Here is a 16,004-nt window from a genome sequence, read left to right on the forward strand (position 1 = left end):
AGTTTATTCATCCTCAATTTCCCTCTTGCTTTTCTCCACAAATCCAGATTTATTTTGCAGTGGCAGTGAGGTCTTACTCTGAGGTCTGAGTCCATAGATATCTTAATATAGGAAAAAAAGTTCAAGAAATTCTAAGAAAATTACCTAATACTATCCCTCCCACTACCACCACTACCCAACTGGGACTTCATATTCTTACCTTAAGAATCAATAAAGCAGATGAAAACATGGGCTTTAATTGTTCGGTTTGCCACACCATTATCCTCAGAGCCCCCAAAATATTAGCTCTATAAATAGATTTACTGTGGCAAATTTTTGATTTGGAAAAATAAAAGCATAAAAATGAGAACCATCTACCATATAATCATCAACTAGTAGTCAGTGAGCATCTCCAACTAAAGGCCATAAACCAAGCAGTTCTGTAGCGGGCTGGATTCAAATTAATGAAATTCAATCTTGGCTTTAATTACAGGGATCATGTTTCTCAAGAGGCCATTTACAAATATCCTGGTCCAGAATAATATGTATGTGTTTGTTTTTACCCAAATGGATGTAGGGGAAAATATTTTTCCAGTTTGGGAATGATGACATTTTAAAAATTAATAAAAATAAAAATGAAAGTACATGGCATTTGTTAAAGGGTAATAAAATAACTTAGTCAATTGGCTAGTTCTACACCAGTAAAAATTCCCTTAAATAGTAATGAAATCATTGCTTTAAAAAATCCATCATTATTAAAAAAAAAAAAAAAAGTTGCCTCAGCCTCCACCAAAATTAGATTTGTAAGTTGCTGGTCATTCCTATAATTAAATCTATGTCACAAATTTGCAAGAAAAATGGTCACTGTGACTAATGCATTTAGTTGCTACACAAGTCCTGTCAGACAGCATAGAGTATTGTGCTGCTAAAATGGAGTAGGTAAGGATTCTATATATTTTTATTATGTAACAAAGACCTTTTTTTTTTTTTTTTAATGACTGTACTTCAGATAAGACTTTGTTTTAGAAACAAATCCAAATATGGCTATCACAGGATTTTCCTCACTCAAGCATTAGGGCATAGTTATAACCCTACACTGTCTGAGACTTCAGCTCACATGCATGCTGCTTTTCTGGACAGATGTAGAAAATACTCCAATGAAAAGAACATGGAGACGTTTAGGCTGTCAGAGCTCCTGACTGTGGGAGCTCCCTCTTTGATTAGGTGATTGAGAAATGATATCTGAGGACAGTCCTTCCCAAAGTGTAAGAAGTGTGAGCCAGGTGAGCTAAATGACACATGGACTCGTACTATCCAGAGTATAAATTATTAAGCGCATTTTCTTTTCAAACCTTTTTCAGTTCTTCAGACTACAGGAAACGAAAGTGCTCAGTTTGATACTGGTGCTAATGTCTCTTTTTACCAAAAAGAAGGTAGGCACTAGCCTCAGAGCCTATTGTAGGCAGCAGAGTTTAGGAAGAAATTAACACTAGCGTTTTCTCATTTGATTTAATTTGTTACCTTTCTTTCCTGACAAAACTTTTTTTCATAAAGTTCTGGTTTAAAATAAATTTAAATTTAAAAAGTGAGACTCATTGACCTTAATAATACAAATAGGATGCTGACATGGCAAAAATCACAAAGGGGCCTGAAATTTGGAAAACTGCATTTGAAGGCGATTCCTGTCTTTCTTCTTAAATCTGTTACTTATTTTTTAATGTATCTATGTTTCATGCATTTAATTCATTATCTAGAGGAGTGCCCTGAACCTAACGGTCTGGGCATGCGTGTTAGTTTTATATTCCCTTTTCCTATTTTGTCCCACACTGCAAATTGAACCAACGGCATTTTTCCCCCCAGGAAAAGTACTCTGTTCCCAGCAACCCAGCTTTTATGACATTCCTTTGTCCACAGAGATGATCAAATGAAATGTATGACACAGTGATGAGTTCCATTTTATAAAGCTGCAAACCAGCTTCTCATTGTCTGAACATTGTTCATAAGACATTTGCAAAGCCCAGGATTGGTCATTTTAAATTTTGTTTTTTTATTGAGTCCTGAGCAATAAAAAGGTGAAGTTGAAACAGCATCTTATAGTGTGGTAATGAGTACTGCTTAAAAAAAAGAAGTCATGAACTTTTGGGGGAAAACCAAGGTCCCAAGGGAACAATTTGGGTTGGTTAAGGTGAAAGCAAATTAAGGGGGAAAAAAACAGCCCAGTCTTCAGTATTGCACAAAACAGGATACTGCCTAAATATAAGCTAAATAAAAAATTCGCACCCTAGATTTAGGTGAGAGGAAAACCAAACTAACAAGTGAGTCTTACCTGGTGCCACCCTTACCTTTCCTTTGTTAATATTTGAAACTCTTGTTCTAATTTTTAAAAAGCAGTGGGTTTCCCAGAGTTGCACAGTAATCAATGAGTCAGAAAGTTACTGTGCTTCCTCTCTGACCATTTAAAGTGCAGCTAAGTATATTTTTGTACAAGAAAGGAAGAATAAAAGAAGGTGATAAATAGACATCACAAGTTATTAAAACATCTGTGTTTGGGATTTGTTTTCTTTCAGAAACAACAATAACATCAGTTAACTATTCAAATCTTTCTACAAAACTGGGTAATAATGAGGGACCAGGTAAAGCCAAGAGGGGAGACAGAAGAGTAATCAAAGAAAACTAACTGCTGGGTAATTCTTCAGCTCAAGGCAAGGAGTTCCTTTTAACCTTTGGTCTGGCATGAAAAGAACAAAATTTATCTATCCCTCTTAGTGAAGTTTCTGCAAATTCCAGCAATGACTATTTTAAAAGAGAAGAATTATGTGAAAGAAATTCATTTTTGACACTTTAAATGAAGAGATTTAGAAGGTAAGCAGTGACACAGAGATGTTTAGACTACCTGTCTACCCGTTACCGTCCCGTCGATTCTGACTCATAGCAACTCTATAGCAACTCTATAGGACAGACTAGAGCTGCTCTATAGGGTTTCCAAGGAGGGGCTGGTGGATTTGAACTGCCAGCCTTTTGGTCAGCAGCCTGAACTCTTAACCACTGTGCCACCAAGGCTCCTCCTCTTTGGGCTAGGTGTTATGAATTCACAGAGATGATTTAGCTTTGCTTATACCTATTTGTTGCTGTTTCAGGAATTCTTACATTTTGTTGCCATGAATTGCTATAATGTTGTTTCTCATAGTTACTAGAAATTCAATTTGGCATGATCAACTTTATCATTCACTAGCGTTTCCCTTTAATATCAGGAATTACCAAAAATAATAAAACAGGCTGAGAAATTCTAAAAGTTCTACCTTTACCTTTTAAACTTTAACCTGCAATGCTTAGAATATCGAAACATTGAATTTAGCTTCCAAACAAAAAAAAGCTAAAAGTCTAACAAATTAAGTGCTCTAACTTTAGTTTGGGAATTTTTTCTTCAACACAGCTGAATCTTTTAATATTAAATAATTTTTAATTGGAAATTTTCAAAAATTTATCAAAATCTATATTTTTGAAAATCTTTCTCCTGATGAGAATGCAACACATGAGATGGTAGAACTTAAAATACAGTGTTTTACACAGAAATTATATATATTTATACACATAAATTCTGATAGCATTTCAGTTATTCCAGGTGGCTGGCTATCAAATTTTATTAAAACCTCATCAAGAGGGAAATCACTTACCATGCTCCACAATTATTATAAACTGAACAATTTAAATGAGGAGGAGATAATGACATTAACTTCTTAACGTAAAGCAATCCTCTGTGGCATGATTTTCAAATATCCTCTTGGCCTGAAATTTATGTAAATTGAATTCATCTATCATTAGTTATTACCAGCCTAGCTACATTAAAAAAAAAAAAATTCTGTAACAATTAGTTCTTTAAAATACTGTGCTTTAATTAGACCTGGGACATTATTAAACTAGCTATAAATATGTACAGTATTTTATCTGGTATACCCAGATGCCTAAAAAGCAACCAGCATGCCCTCAGAGTTCTTTCTTCAAAAATTCTTCTAATCAAAGCTTTTCATTCAAAGTTTCAAGGCAATCTGAAGTTAAAAATACCCTTTTCAGACTCCATTATGTAAATGTAAAAGGAATGGTCACTTTTTTTTTTCCATGTCTTACTTTATTTATTTATTTTTTATTGTGCTTTAGATACAGGTTTACAAAGCAAATTCACTTCTAATTAAACAATTAATACATATACTGTTTTGTGACATTGGTTGCCAACCAGGAACAGTCGCTTATAATCAGAAAACAGTCATTGAATTGGTGTATTTTAGCGCTGATAGCACCTAGTCAGAAAGAAAACCAATTTCTTCATTTTATGAATGTCCACAGTCACATAAAAAAAATTGATGGAAGAACTTCGGCATAAACTTAGATCTAAATTTTACCTCAAAGCTATTTCCACCATATAATAAATACGTTTTATGTAGATTATCTCATTTAATCCTCCCAGGACTCTCTAGTTTAGGTGCTATCATCACCCCATGTTACATATGTTGTTATTAGGTGCCATCAAGTCAATTTTCAACTCATAGTGACCCCATGTGACAGAGTAGAACTGCCCCATAGGGTTTCCTCAGCTGTAATCTTTACAGGAGCCAACAGTCACATTTTTCTCCTGTAGAGTGGGTGGTAGGTTCAAACCTCCAACCTATTGGTTAGTACTCCAGTGCTTAACCAGTGTACCACTAGGGCTCCTTATTTTACATACAGGGAAGGTTACATGGTCAGGAAGAAGCCCTGGTGGCATAATGGTTAAGTGCTCAGCTACTAACTGAAAGGTCAGCAATCCAAACCCATCAGTCATTCTGTGGGAGAAAAGACCTGGCAATCTGCTCTCATAAAGATTTCAGCCTAGGAAACCCTATGGGGCAGTTCTACTCTGTCATACAGGGTTGCCATGAGTTGGAATTGATTCAATGGCACTTAACAACAACAACATATGGTTGGAGTGGTAATCAATCAGTAAGAATTCGAATTCAGGCAGTCTGACTCCAGAAACCATACTACTACCTATCACCCTAAATTTTAAGGATAGGTCAATATTTTCCATTTATTAAAAAAAATTTTCAAATAACTATAACAAGAATCACCTGTTAAGAATAACTAATAAAACATAAAGACTATAATTCTGAATTGAAATCTGGGGCTGGTGGTTTTTTGACACTTTCCCTCCTCTGAAATAAGTCCTCTTCCCAAGCCCAGCTCAAGTACCAAATTCTCCTGGAAGTTTTCCCATATCATCTAACTGAGATTAATCTCTTCCTTTAAACCCATGATAATTGTTGTACACTGCCCATATGGCTCTAACTATCCATTCTCCTTAGTAACAGAAATCCAATTTTTAGATCTTGGCACACTGCCACCCAGGCCACATTTTCCAGCTTTCCAGTGGAAACCCTGGTGGCATAGAGGTTAAGTGCTGCGGCTGCTAACCAAAGGGTTGGCAGTTTACATCCGCCAGGTGATCCTTGGAAACTCTATGGGGCAGTTTTACTGTGTCCTATAGGGTCACTATGAGTTGGAATCGACTAGACAGCAGTGGGTTTGGTTTTTTGTTTTTTCCAGTGCCTAGGTGTTACCACATGACCAAGTTCTACAATTACATATAAATGCAAGTATGGTGTGGGAATTCCAGGAATGCTGCTTAAAGAAAGACGACTTAGCTTTTAGGGGACCTCTTTTGTCCGTTCCCACTTTATCTTCCTAACCAGATGCTTGGGTGGAGCTCCAGCAGTTAGCTTGGGCTATGAGGCAACTATGAGCAATGAAGCTGCACGCTGAGGACGGTGGAGGAGAAAGACAGGAATCTCAGTCCTTGAGAAAGCCGGGAAGCCACCAGACCACACGTGGATAGCTTCCCTCTGGATTTACTTTACAAGATAGAGAAATGTATCTTTATTTTGTATAAGCCACTACTATTTGGGGCTTTTCTGTTAAATAAGCTGAATCTAACTCAACCTGATATAATTTAGACCCATATATATTTCATAATAAATGGTTCGTTGTAATGATGGTAAAGAAGGAAAAAGGAAATAGAATTACTTCTCTTGTGACACTGGCGTAAAATGTCTCCAACCCTAATTTTCATTCCCAAACCCTCTTTGCTTATTTTCAACTTTAGGAAATAAAAAGGAGGGAAAGAAAGGGGAAGGAAAAACGGTAAAAGATATCTCTGCCTCTGCCAATCCTCACAGCATTTCCTCTTCTCTCTTCTCATACTAAGCTCTAACTATTCTCAAGGCCCAGCTCAGCAAAATTGTTTCCGTATGATTTTTTGGAATTCACAGTGCGTATTGCCTATGCCATTTACTTGACAATCCTACATCAATCTAGTAACTTCATCTAGTAACCTCGTTTATGCCGTTAGTTAACATTTACATTTTATTTCTTTTTGTTATGTCATCTCCACAATATGGTGGAACCTGTGCCATATTTCCTGGCACCTGCCATAGCTACTGAGCATCCTCCACAGCTACTAGAAAACTATCTCTGTGTGGCAGAAGATCGATGAATATTTTTGATTGATTAACTCAATTAAGGTAAGAAAAAGAGAGGAAAAAAAGCAGGGGAAGGCCAAGGAGTGAGAATTTACATCTTATTAAAATGAAAGAGCATAGTAAAAATTCCAAAGAGCTCTTTGTTACGGATTGAATTGTGTCCCCCCAAAATATGTGTTGTAAATCCTAACCTCTGTGCCTGTGGTTATAATCCCATTTGGGAATGGGTTGTCTTTGTTATCGTTAATGAGGCAGGATTAGTGTAGAGTGTAGCTAGGGGCACAGTAGTTAAAGAGCTCCACTGCTAACCAAAAGGGTAGGGGTTCGAAACCACCAGCAGCTCTGAGGGAGAAAGATGTGGCAGTCGGCTTCTGTAAAGATTTACAGCCTTGGAAACTCTATGGGGTCGCTACGAGTCAGAATCGACTCAATGGCAGTGGATATAAAAGAGATGAAACAAGAAGCAAGGAAACAGAGAAGATGGGAGAAGACGAATGCCAAGTCACATGAAGACTGCCCAGGAGCCGAAGTTCAGAAGAGATAAGGACCTTCCTCCAGAGCCGACACAGAAAGAACGCCTTTCCCTAGAGCAAGCGCTCTGAACTTAAAAGACTTCTAGCCTGCTAACCTGTGAGAAAATAAATTTGTTTGTAAAGGCCACCCACTTGTGGTATTTTTGTTACAGCAGCACTAGATGACTAAGACACTACTAGGACAAGTTTCACCTAGTGCTGGGCCTTATCAAAGAATTGGGCCTGGTAGAACAGATAGCACGATATGTTTACACAGTCAGTGCAAAGCCCAAACTATACTTAGCTCATTCTCCAGTAAGGGACAGTGTATCTTGCTTCAGTTATTCAGATAATTGCCTCAAGCCTTATTTTTGCAATTAGCCATCCCATTTTAAAGAGTCAGAGACCCAGCTTAGGAAATCAGGATAGTGTATACATAATTTTCAAACCATATACAAAAATTGGCATCCAGCAAGATCATATTTTATAGATAATTGTCGAACAATTGTGGCAACATATAGAAAACAGCACTTGTATATGTGAAATAATGACTTAGCAAAATAGTACTAAATCTAAAATAAGTAGCTCTAGAAACCGATTTTGTTAGACTACATTCCCTCTCTTCTAAAACCCAGTAATAAATAATACAGCATTGGGAGATTATAACATTACTACCTTTTTTAAAAAAATAGGATAGACTCTGAAGCATGTATTTTGCAGAAGCTACATATTAAAAGCTCTGTAACACTAAAATCCAAAAAACCTGTTGCTGTGGAGTAGCTTCCAACTCATAGGGACCCTATAAGACAGGGTAGAACTGCCCCTTAAAGTTTCCAAGCAGCATCTGGGGGATTCGAACTGCCAACCGTTTGGTTAGCAGCCGTAGCTCTTAACCACTACGCTACCAGGGTTTCCTCTGGAACGCCACATGACATATAAAGCTGTGCAGCACTACGTAGAATTAACACTGTGTAACAATATGTTTAAAAGCTTCAACTACATTTAAATACATACAATATTAAATGACATAAAAGCATGTTAAACACAGGTCACTGACATTTTACCTAGATGCATGAATCAGTTTATACCCCACCGACTTTATTCTCAATTTTTTTTAAGTCATTGAACTACATGTTTGTTAATGAGTTATATATCCAAGAATACAACGTTCCAGTTTATTTTCACGATCTTTGCGAAGTTTCAAGGGATAAATAAAAATATGTGATTAACAGAAAATGTATTTTCTTTCCCATTCTTTGAAATCAAGTCTTTGTTACATTATTTATTCAAAAAACAATGATCAAAAATGCTAAAATATAATTGTCCTCATAATTATATTTGGTTGAATGTATGAAAGTTGAACTACTTTTGAATTTGTTTCCATAAACTTTAGGGTTCATACCTCCAAAAATATTGCCTTTTCTTGCAATTTACTCATTAGTTATTTCTACATTTGAAATTTTTTTCACACAGATTTCTCTGAAGTACCCAAGACAGTAAGTTCACTGACAATGAAACGTAGAAAATAAATGACATGTCAACAAGTAAATTAGCATTCCCTTTCTGACCAGCTGGGTCATGTTTCCTTTTCAAAATCTTGGTCCCATGATACAAAATAATAATAATCTAAAAGACCTCATTAAATGATCAATATATTGACATAACCTCTATAAAGAGACATGTAGTGTTTTAATTGATTCCTTGAATCCATTAAATGGAATATTAAACTCAAGCCTCCAAATTATAAGAGAACACTTGCTTTATTTAGTAACTAATTTTCCTCAGGATATTGATGATGGCACATGAAAAAATTCAAGAACTTTTATATTTAACCAAATAGTAAAATGAGTCCAGTTCTCACCAAATTTTTCATACAAACAACATCACAAGTTAAAATAGACAGGTTAAATCATGTTTACTTACCAAAAAACTTCCAAAGGCTGAATTAAATATTGCAGCTGCCTGTAGAGAAAATAAACGGGAGGGAAAAATCACTGAAAAGTAATAAGAATAGGAAAAGAAAAGGTTAGCATTCTCCCTTCCCCTTCTATTCAAAACCGTGAAGCATTGACTCCATAAAGCAAAGTTAGTCACTGCTTACAAAAATTGCCAGTGGCCTGTAGTTTACTAAGATAGATGAGCTGCAGCTTAGGAATTCATAAATAATGGGTCTCAAAAGCAAGCAGAAAAGGCTTGCCATGAGATGCTTTGAATCTATATGGTAATACCAAAAGAATCATCACCAACAGTAAATTGAAACGTTGTTGTTATTGATTTTGTTACTAGACTTAAAACAATCAGAAGTTGATTTATTTGTCAAAAAAAAAATTCATATTCCTAAGAGAGGGAAAAACAGAATTGTAAGGTTAACATTAACTACTGCCTATCAGTGAACATAATAAGCTCTATGAGCTACAACCACAAGTGAGATCTGCAGTTCCCATACACTGCACATTAGAAATATGAACAATGCCATTAAAGCCATGGAAGCCATTGGCTAGGCTGTTAATTCTAAAGTAGAAACGAGCAAGCAAAACTTCAATTTGGAGCTCATAATTCAGAGAAGAAATATTTGACTGTGCTTACCTAAACATCCAGGCAATACACAGTAGATGTAATGTAGCTCTTAACTTTAAATCAATCACTATATTCCATAAAGCTACACCTGAATCCTGAAAGCTTCTTACATGACCCCAAAAGGATAAAAACTTGTATAAAATCCAATTTGATGAAAGAAAAGGAGAGAGAGAGAAAAACAATAAGAAAAGGCAAAAGGAGGGTAGAGAAAACTTATTTACATGCCCTGTAGATCCACAGCAGAATTAAATTAATCATCATGGACATGATCAGCCACATTGTAGCAAGAAGAGGATGTCATTTTAGTAAGTTTGAATAAAGTCCAAAGGCAGGCTAAGAGCTGTAGCTGAAAATGCCTTCTGCTCCAGAAGAAGATGCAATGAGAGTGAATGGGTAATGAGATCCTTGGCTCCAGAGAGCTGAGCTCTCCTATTCAGGTTCATAATTAATTCAAAGCTTTGATAATTTCATTAGATTTCTCCTTTGCTGGCTATATCAATAAAAGATGGCACTGGACCACAGCTCCTCTGTGGCATAAACACAGGCACAAGCACAGACCAGGGAAACCTTTGCTTCCTGACAGGGACAATGGCATATGGTGTTCTGTGTTGTGCAGGGAGCAACAGAAAAAAAATAAACAAATAAAAGATTCAGCTACATAAACCATTACAGATGGCAACTGTAAACTACAGCACCATATTTAACACATCTTTCTGGAATTCCATAATGGAACATTCCAGGACAAAAGCTTTATGTATGGAGTAAAAATAAGTCAAAAGGGATAATAAGTAAATGAGTCTCAGTAACATCGACAAGGAATATTGCCTTCCTTCCCACAAAAATGCACCTTCCCCACAATTTTTACTGCTAGACCCAGTTTTGTCCTTAAAACAGATTATCTCTCTTCTTAGTAAAGAAATGAGGTCTTCCCCTTTCAGTTCATCTCTTTCGGACTTCTTTCTTTCCAGAGCCTTTTACCAACTTTACATTAAACAACTAGCAGTTTTGCCTAGTATTTAAATAAACATGGAATTATGTGAAGAACAAAGAGTCAGAAGTCAAAGTGAAATAAATACCAACTATTAATCATCAGATCAAATCACTATACTTCCGCTCCCACCATTTCTCTTTTTAACCTGAACACAAGCAGTATACTTTACGTGGATTGGCTATGTTCCTGCATCTCATAAACAATGGCGATGACAGTGATGGGCTACCTTAGGTGCTCAAAGACGCTGCAGGCCAACCACGTCAGCGTGGCACTTATCCTTAGATGTTTTTCTGGCGGTGATGATGGACTTGAATGCACTCACCTACACTGTCACCTGTTTCTCCCTCACATTGGCTCTGGCAATATTTTTGAGATGGCTGACTGAGGTTCTGGGTACTCTGCAGAAGCCTGTGAAATCTGAAACTGAACTAAGGATCTTGGACGCAATAGAATCGAGCAACAGATAACTGAGCTAATAGATGGCTGAAGTCTATAGTTGTTTTCCAGAGTTCCAAAGAGTAATGATGAATACTGAAGCATTTAACTGCTATTATGAAAGACACACATGTCTTCTGACTTGAGGAATTCTAAGCTCCTTACCATGATGTATAATGTTTACCATGAACAGGTCTCTGTCTATCTCATTCCCTGCCTCAAATTTTATATTCCTGCAACACTAAGCTACTTGTGATTCCCCAAACTCATCATGTTCTTTCTACCTCCTTGCTCCCTGGCCTGGAATGCCCTTCTCTTTTCCTTCACCTACTTACTCCCATTCATCCTTAGTGATTTGGCTCACACATCACCCTTCCAAGCTTTTAACCACACCCCAACACACACCTTGACACACGCATACATGCACACTTAGGTGAACTGCAGCTTATGCTGCAAGCTAAGGCAAGTCTGTGTCCAGGTACCCTGCTACTTATTCTAAAGATACCAGTCCATGCAGTATTTATGAAAAGACATCAAAGCTAGAACGGGGTCACTTCCGCATACAGGCTGTAGAAGACTGGAAATTCCAGAGAAGACTGATAAAAGGATATTCCTAGAAGTAGAGGATGCTTTGACTATTTCTCTTCCCCTCAGAGTGAAAGTGGACCTGCCCACCACACCTCCCAAGTTGAGGCTGGCAGTGAGGTCTACAAAAGAACTAACAATGAAGATAGGTGAAGCTGCAAGGAAGTAAGAATGCTGGCTGAGTGTCCCCACACCTGTTCCCAGAACATCCTGAGCATACCTCTGCCAAGGCACTTTTCACGTTGTATTGAAGTGACCTATTTACCTGCCTGCCTGTCCCATTACATTCTAAGATCTTCTATAGAAGAATCTCATGAAGCTAATTCTACACACCCACGTTTGCCAACAGAATTGCTGAAATAAGTAGATTCCCAAGGATGTCCAAAGTCTACCTCTCCTACCAAGTTATTCCATGTGCTTGGGAGAATCCAGAGGCTGGATCTGACAACTGTCACCATACCGAACATTAACAATGTCAAGAAATTTAGACTTCATTAGTTCCATCTCCTACCAAATATAAGAATCTTTCACAGTATCTTGTTTTACTTCCCTTAAAATGCCTGAACCTTCCTGTTATGATATTACCACATAAATGCTTTAGAATTTACCACTGCAATACAGCAGTAGATGTATTTGCGTGTAAAATCTATAATTACCGAGGAATACTCTGCAGCCATTACAAAGAGGATAACCTGGATATACTGATATAAAAGCATACCAAGATACTATAAGTAAAAAAAGCAAGTTTCAAAACAGTGTTTATGGTCCCTATTGTGTAAATACACACACACACACACACAACCAAGTGCAAAAAAAAAAAAAATTTTTTTTTCCTGGAAGGTTCTATAAAAAATTCCTAACTATGGTTAACTCTGTTCCAAGAGATTGGGTAGGGGTCCGTTTGCTTTGTTTGTTGGTTGGTTTTCATTCTTTTCTGTTTGTCTTTCTTTTTTTATTTTTTCAAATAACACGTTACTTTTTTATATTTCCACAAGGGTTATCTGGACAGGGAGATGTTGAGATATTTTCTAAACCCCTTTGTGTTAAAACTATAATAAATATTTTATTTTAAAATAAAATTAAGATTTCTAATGCTCCTTAGGATGTTAATGATATCTCCTGCTGGTTGTCTCACAAGCCAGAGGTTGGGCACCCTTTGGAGCACGCGTCATCATGCTGGGGGTATAAGAAGCCACAGGGTGAACACAGTACACCCTCCCGAAACATTATATCATGTGAATGTTTGGTTTTCAAAACACACCAAAAAAAACAGTGTCATTTTTGTATTAAAACAAACGTGGCTTTACAGCTTGTATATAGAATACAAACTTCATGTGCTGATATCAAACGTGAGCCACCAAAGACAATTTGTTCTGAAGGTAGGACCCTTTGGATTATGCCACCATACTCTCTTGGGATATGAGTTTCTACTCCTCTCCTAGGAGGAAAAGCCTGGTGATCTACTTCTGAAAATCAGCCGATGAAAACCTTGTGGATCACAATGGTCCAGTACTGTTGTATATGGAATCGTCATGAGTCAAGGGCCGATTCGGCAGCAACTAACAACAACCGCAACATTTTGGTAGCCGTACCTGGGCTAGTCTGCTGATTTTCAAATATAGCATTCATTTGTTATTATCTTCTTTGCTTAAAAAAAAAAAAAATTTAAAACCCACTCCCTCTCTAGAATGCTCCATCACAACAAAAATTTGTCTAATTTGTTCAAGGTTGTAACCTCAGTGCCTACAGCAGCCTCTGGCTCACCGCAGAGCCTCAAAAAATGTTGCCGAATCAAAAACGGGTGAATAAGTGAATGAACAAACATTTCTTGTGCCAATGAATGATCTGCACAGTAAGTTTCCATTATTAACTCAGGAATTCCATCTGCAAAGTATACACCTTGGTGTAATTACATCTGATAGATAATTAGCTCAATGCTATCAGAAGAGTTCATATTGAACTATTTTTTTAATACTGAGTAAGTTGGCTTCCTTTATATTATACATTTTTAGATAATACATTGATTTTGGTATCTGCCCAATTTACCCAATACGCAATATTTTACTTTTGATTCTTTATATAATGTGCCAAAACCAAACCAAACCCATTGCCATCGAGTCAATTCCGACTCATAGTGACCCTATAGGACAGAGCAGACTGCCTGATAGAGTTTCCAAGAAGCGCCTAGCGGATTCGAATTGCCGACCTCTTGGTCAGCAGCCGTAGCTTTTAACCACTACGCCACCAGGGTTTCCATGTAATGTACAGCATGCCTTTATTTATTTTGGAAAACTGAGCAAATTCAATAGTGAATTTCTTCATTACCTACTCAGAATTATTTCAAATAAAAAGGCAAATTTAAAAAAAAAACAATGGGGGACAAAGATTTCTCCAACTCATAAAAGCAGGTTCTTCCATTGCTGAATGCCTTTAAATGTTATGAAGTTCTACCTTACACTAACCTTGAAACCTTCCCATAACTGCCATGTACTGACCATGCTCTACAGTTACGTAAGTGTGCCTAGTCCCTCTTTTAAATGACGGTACTTCAAGTACGTGAACACTGCTAGGTCCTACCCAAGTTGTCTCCTAGGACATTACATCTAAAATTTTCATAATGCTGGTTCATAAGTAAAAGAAAAATCCATTGTTTACAATGAGTGTAAACAATGTAGTGCAAGTTAATTTTATGAAACTTTTGGTTTTGGCTGTTGCACTCTTTGCTTTCCAGTCAAAGTATACAGAAATGCTTACCAAAACGTTAAAATGGGACATTTACTTTTGTCTCAGAATTGGCAACTTATGCTGCAAACTAAGACAAGTCTGTGGCCAAGTACCCTGCTATTTTAAAGATACCAGTCCATGCAGTACTTATAAAAAGACAACAAAACTAGAACAGGGGTCACTTCCGCATGCAGGCTGCAGAAGACTGGAAATTCCAGAGGGGACTGATAAAAGGATATTCCTAGAAGTAGAGGATGCTTTGACTATTTCTCTTCCCCTCAGAGTGAAAGTGGACCTGCCCACCACACCTCCCAAGTTGAGGCTGGCGGTGAGGTCTACAGAAGAACTAACAATGAAGACAGTAGAAATTCCAAGGAAGCAAGAATGCTGGATCTTTACTGAGGTGAAATATCACAGGAACAGAGACTGCACACTTTAAGAGGTCTTGGAAATATCATCATGCATTCCCTAAAATTGGGGAAGACAAGAGGGTACGGCAGTGAACCAGACACAAGTACTTGCTTCCCGACCGGAAAAGGCAAAGTGGAAGGCTGCCTAGAACAGACCACAGTGGTAGGGCAAGGAGAGAGGGTAAACAACTGGGCAAAGTATACTCCGATTCTGATATAAGGCAAGGTTTTGACAATTCCCTGTGGGCCAAAGAGATGCCCAGGAAGACTCCCCTCAGACTCGATTCCTTGTGAGAGACTGCACCCAAGACAGCAGGAAGAGACTTCAGCAACAAGAGGCCGAAGGCATTCAATTAGGGGCAGGGGCTGGAGGTGCATTCTGAAGAACCCTCTCTCACAATGCAGCCAGCAAAAAGAGTTAACATGTGGACACCTGCTATGATAGAGGGCATTCGTGGCCAGACTACAACAGCACCAATTCTGCCTCTTCCTGACCTCCTCGAGTGTACTTGACCTCCCCTTAATCCTGACTCTGAAGAAGCCAGAAGCAGGAAAGGTTAGAAGGTTAAAACAAAATAAAACAAAAACAGTGAAACAGATCATGACTCCTTTCCCACTGGTCTTGCCCATCTATATTTTTACCATACAAGTAGGTATTCGGTAAGAAAAAAGTATAATTTTCTACGTTTTAAAAACATAGGTTAGGCCTACATTGGGGAAAAAAAAAGAACCTGAAGCTCCATACTAGACTGGCCAAGATTATTTAATCCCTAAAAGTTAATCCTAATTACTAACTATGAGATGATTTTTATAACCAACAGTGGCCCGAATGCTGTGAGATCTGCCAGAGATGCTGTCAACGGCAAGTGGGAAAGAGAACAGGTGAGAAGGCATTACATGCCTATAATCCTTGAGTTTGTGCCACTCAATAAAGAGATTGCAATGACAACACAGCATTTTAAATAGATAAAGCCAAAAGCCAAACCCGTTGCCGGTGAGTCGATTCCACTCATAACGCCCCTGTAGGACAGGGTAGATCTGAACAAAACAAAACAGAAAAACAAGTACTAGACATAAAGAAGTTAGTCAAAGCCAGGGTGGTACAGCACGAGTTGATGCTACAGTGTCCTGGATGGTACTGATTCATGCATAAAGCAGAGCAGAATGCTAGAAGGACTGCTCCCACTCACTGTATAAGAGAAACTGCAAAACCCTACATACAAATTCCAGAAAGCAACATAAGACCTGCATAAAGGGCGGGTGTGAATTACACTACCCATAT

At 37.6% G+C, this 16,004-nt stretch overlaps 1 protein-coding gene across 5 annotated transcripts in view; it reads right to left on the bottom strand.

Moving 5' to 3' along the window:
* Nucleotides 1-16,004, bottom strand: part of SLC10A7 (solute carrier family 10 member 7) — a 300,023-nt gene that overhangs the window by 199,636 nt on the left and 84,383 nt on the right. For 4 of the 5 annotated variants that reach the window (XR_002787549.2, XM_003417546.4, XM_064267550.1 and 1 more), the window contains one exon: nt 8,924-8,962. Coding sequence is in view for 1 of the 5 variants with exons in the window: in XM_003417546.4 (XP_003417594.2) it covers nt 8,924-8,962 (39 nt within the window). In the remaining 4 variants the exon portion in view is untranslated. Of the gene's footprint in view, nt 1-3,698; nt 3,766-8,923; nt 8,963-16,004 lie in introns of those variants that run through there. The other variant, XM_023557143.2, reaches the window with a different exon arrangement.

Source organism: Loxodonta africana, chromosome 13 (assembly GCF_030014295.1).
Source record: "Loxodonta africana isolate mLoxAfr1 chromosome 13, mLoxAfr1.hap2, whole genome shotgun sequence".
Taxonomy (NCBI): Eukaryota; Metazoa; Chordata; class Mammalia; order Proboscidea; family Elephantidae; genus Loxodonta; species Loxodonta africana.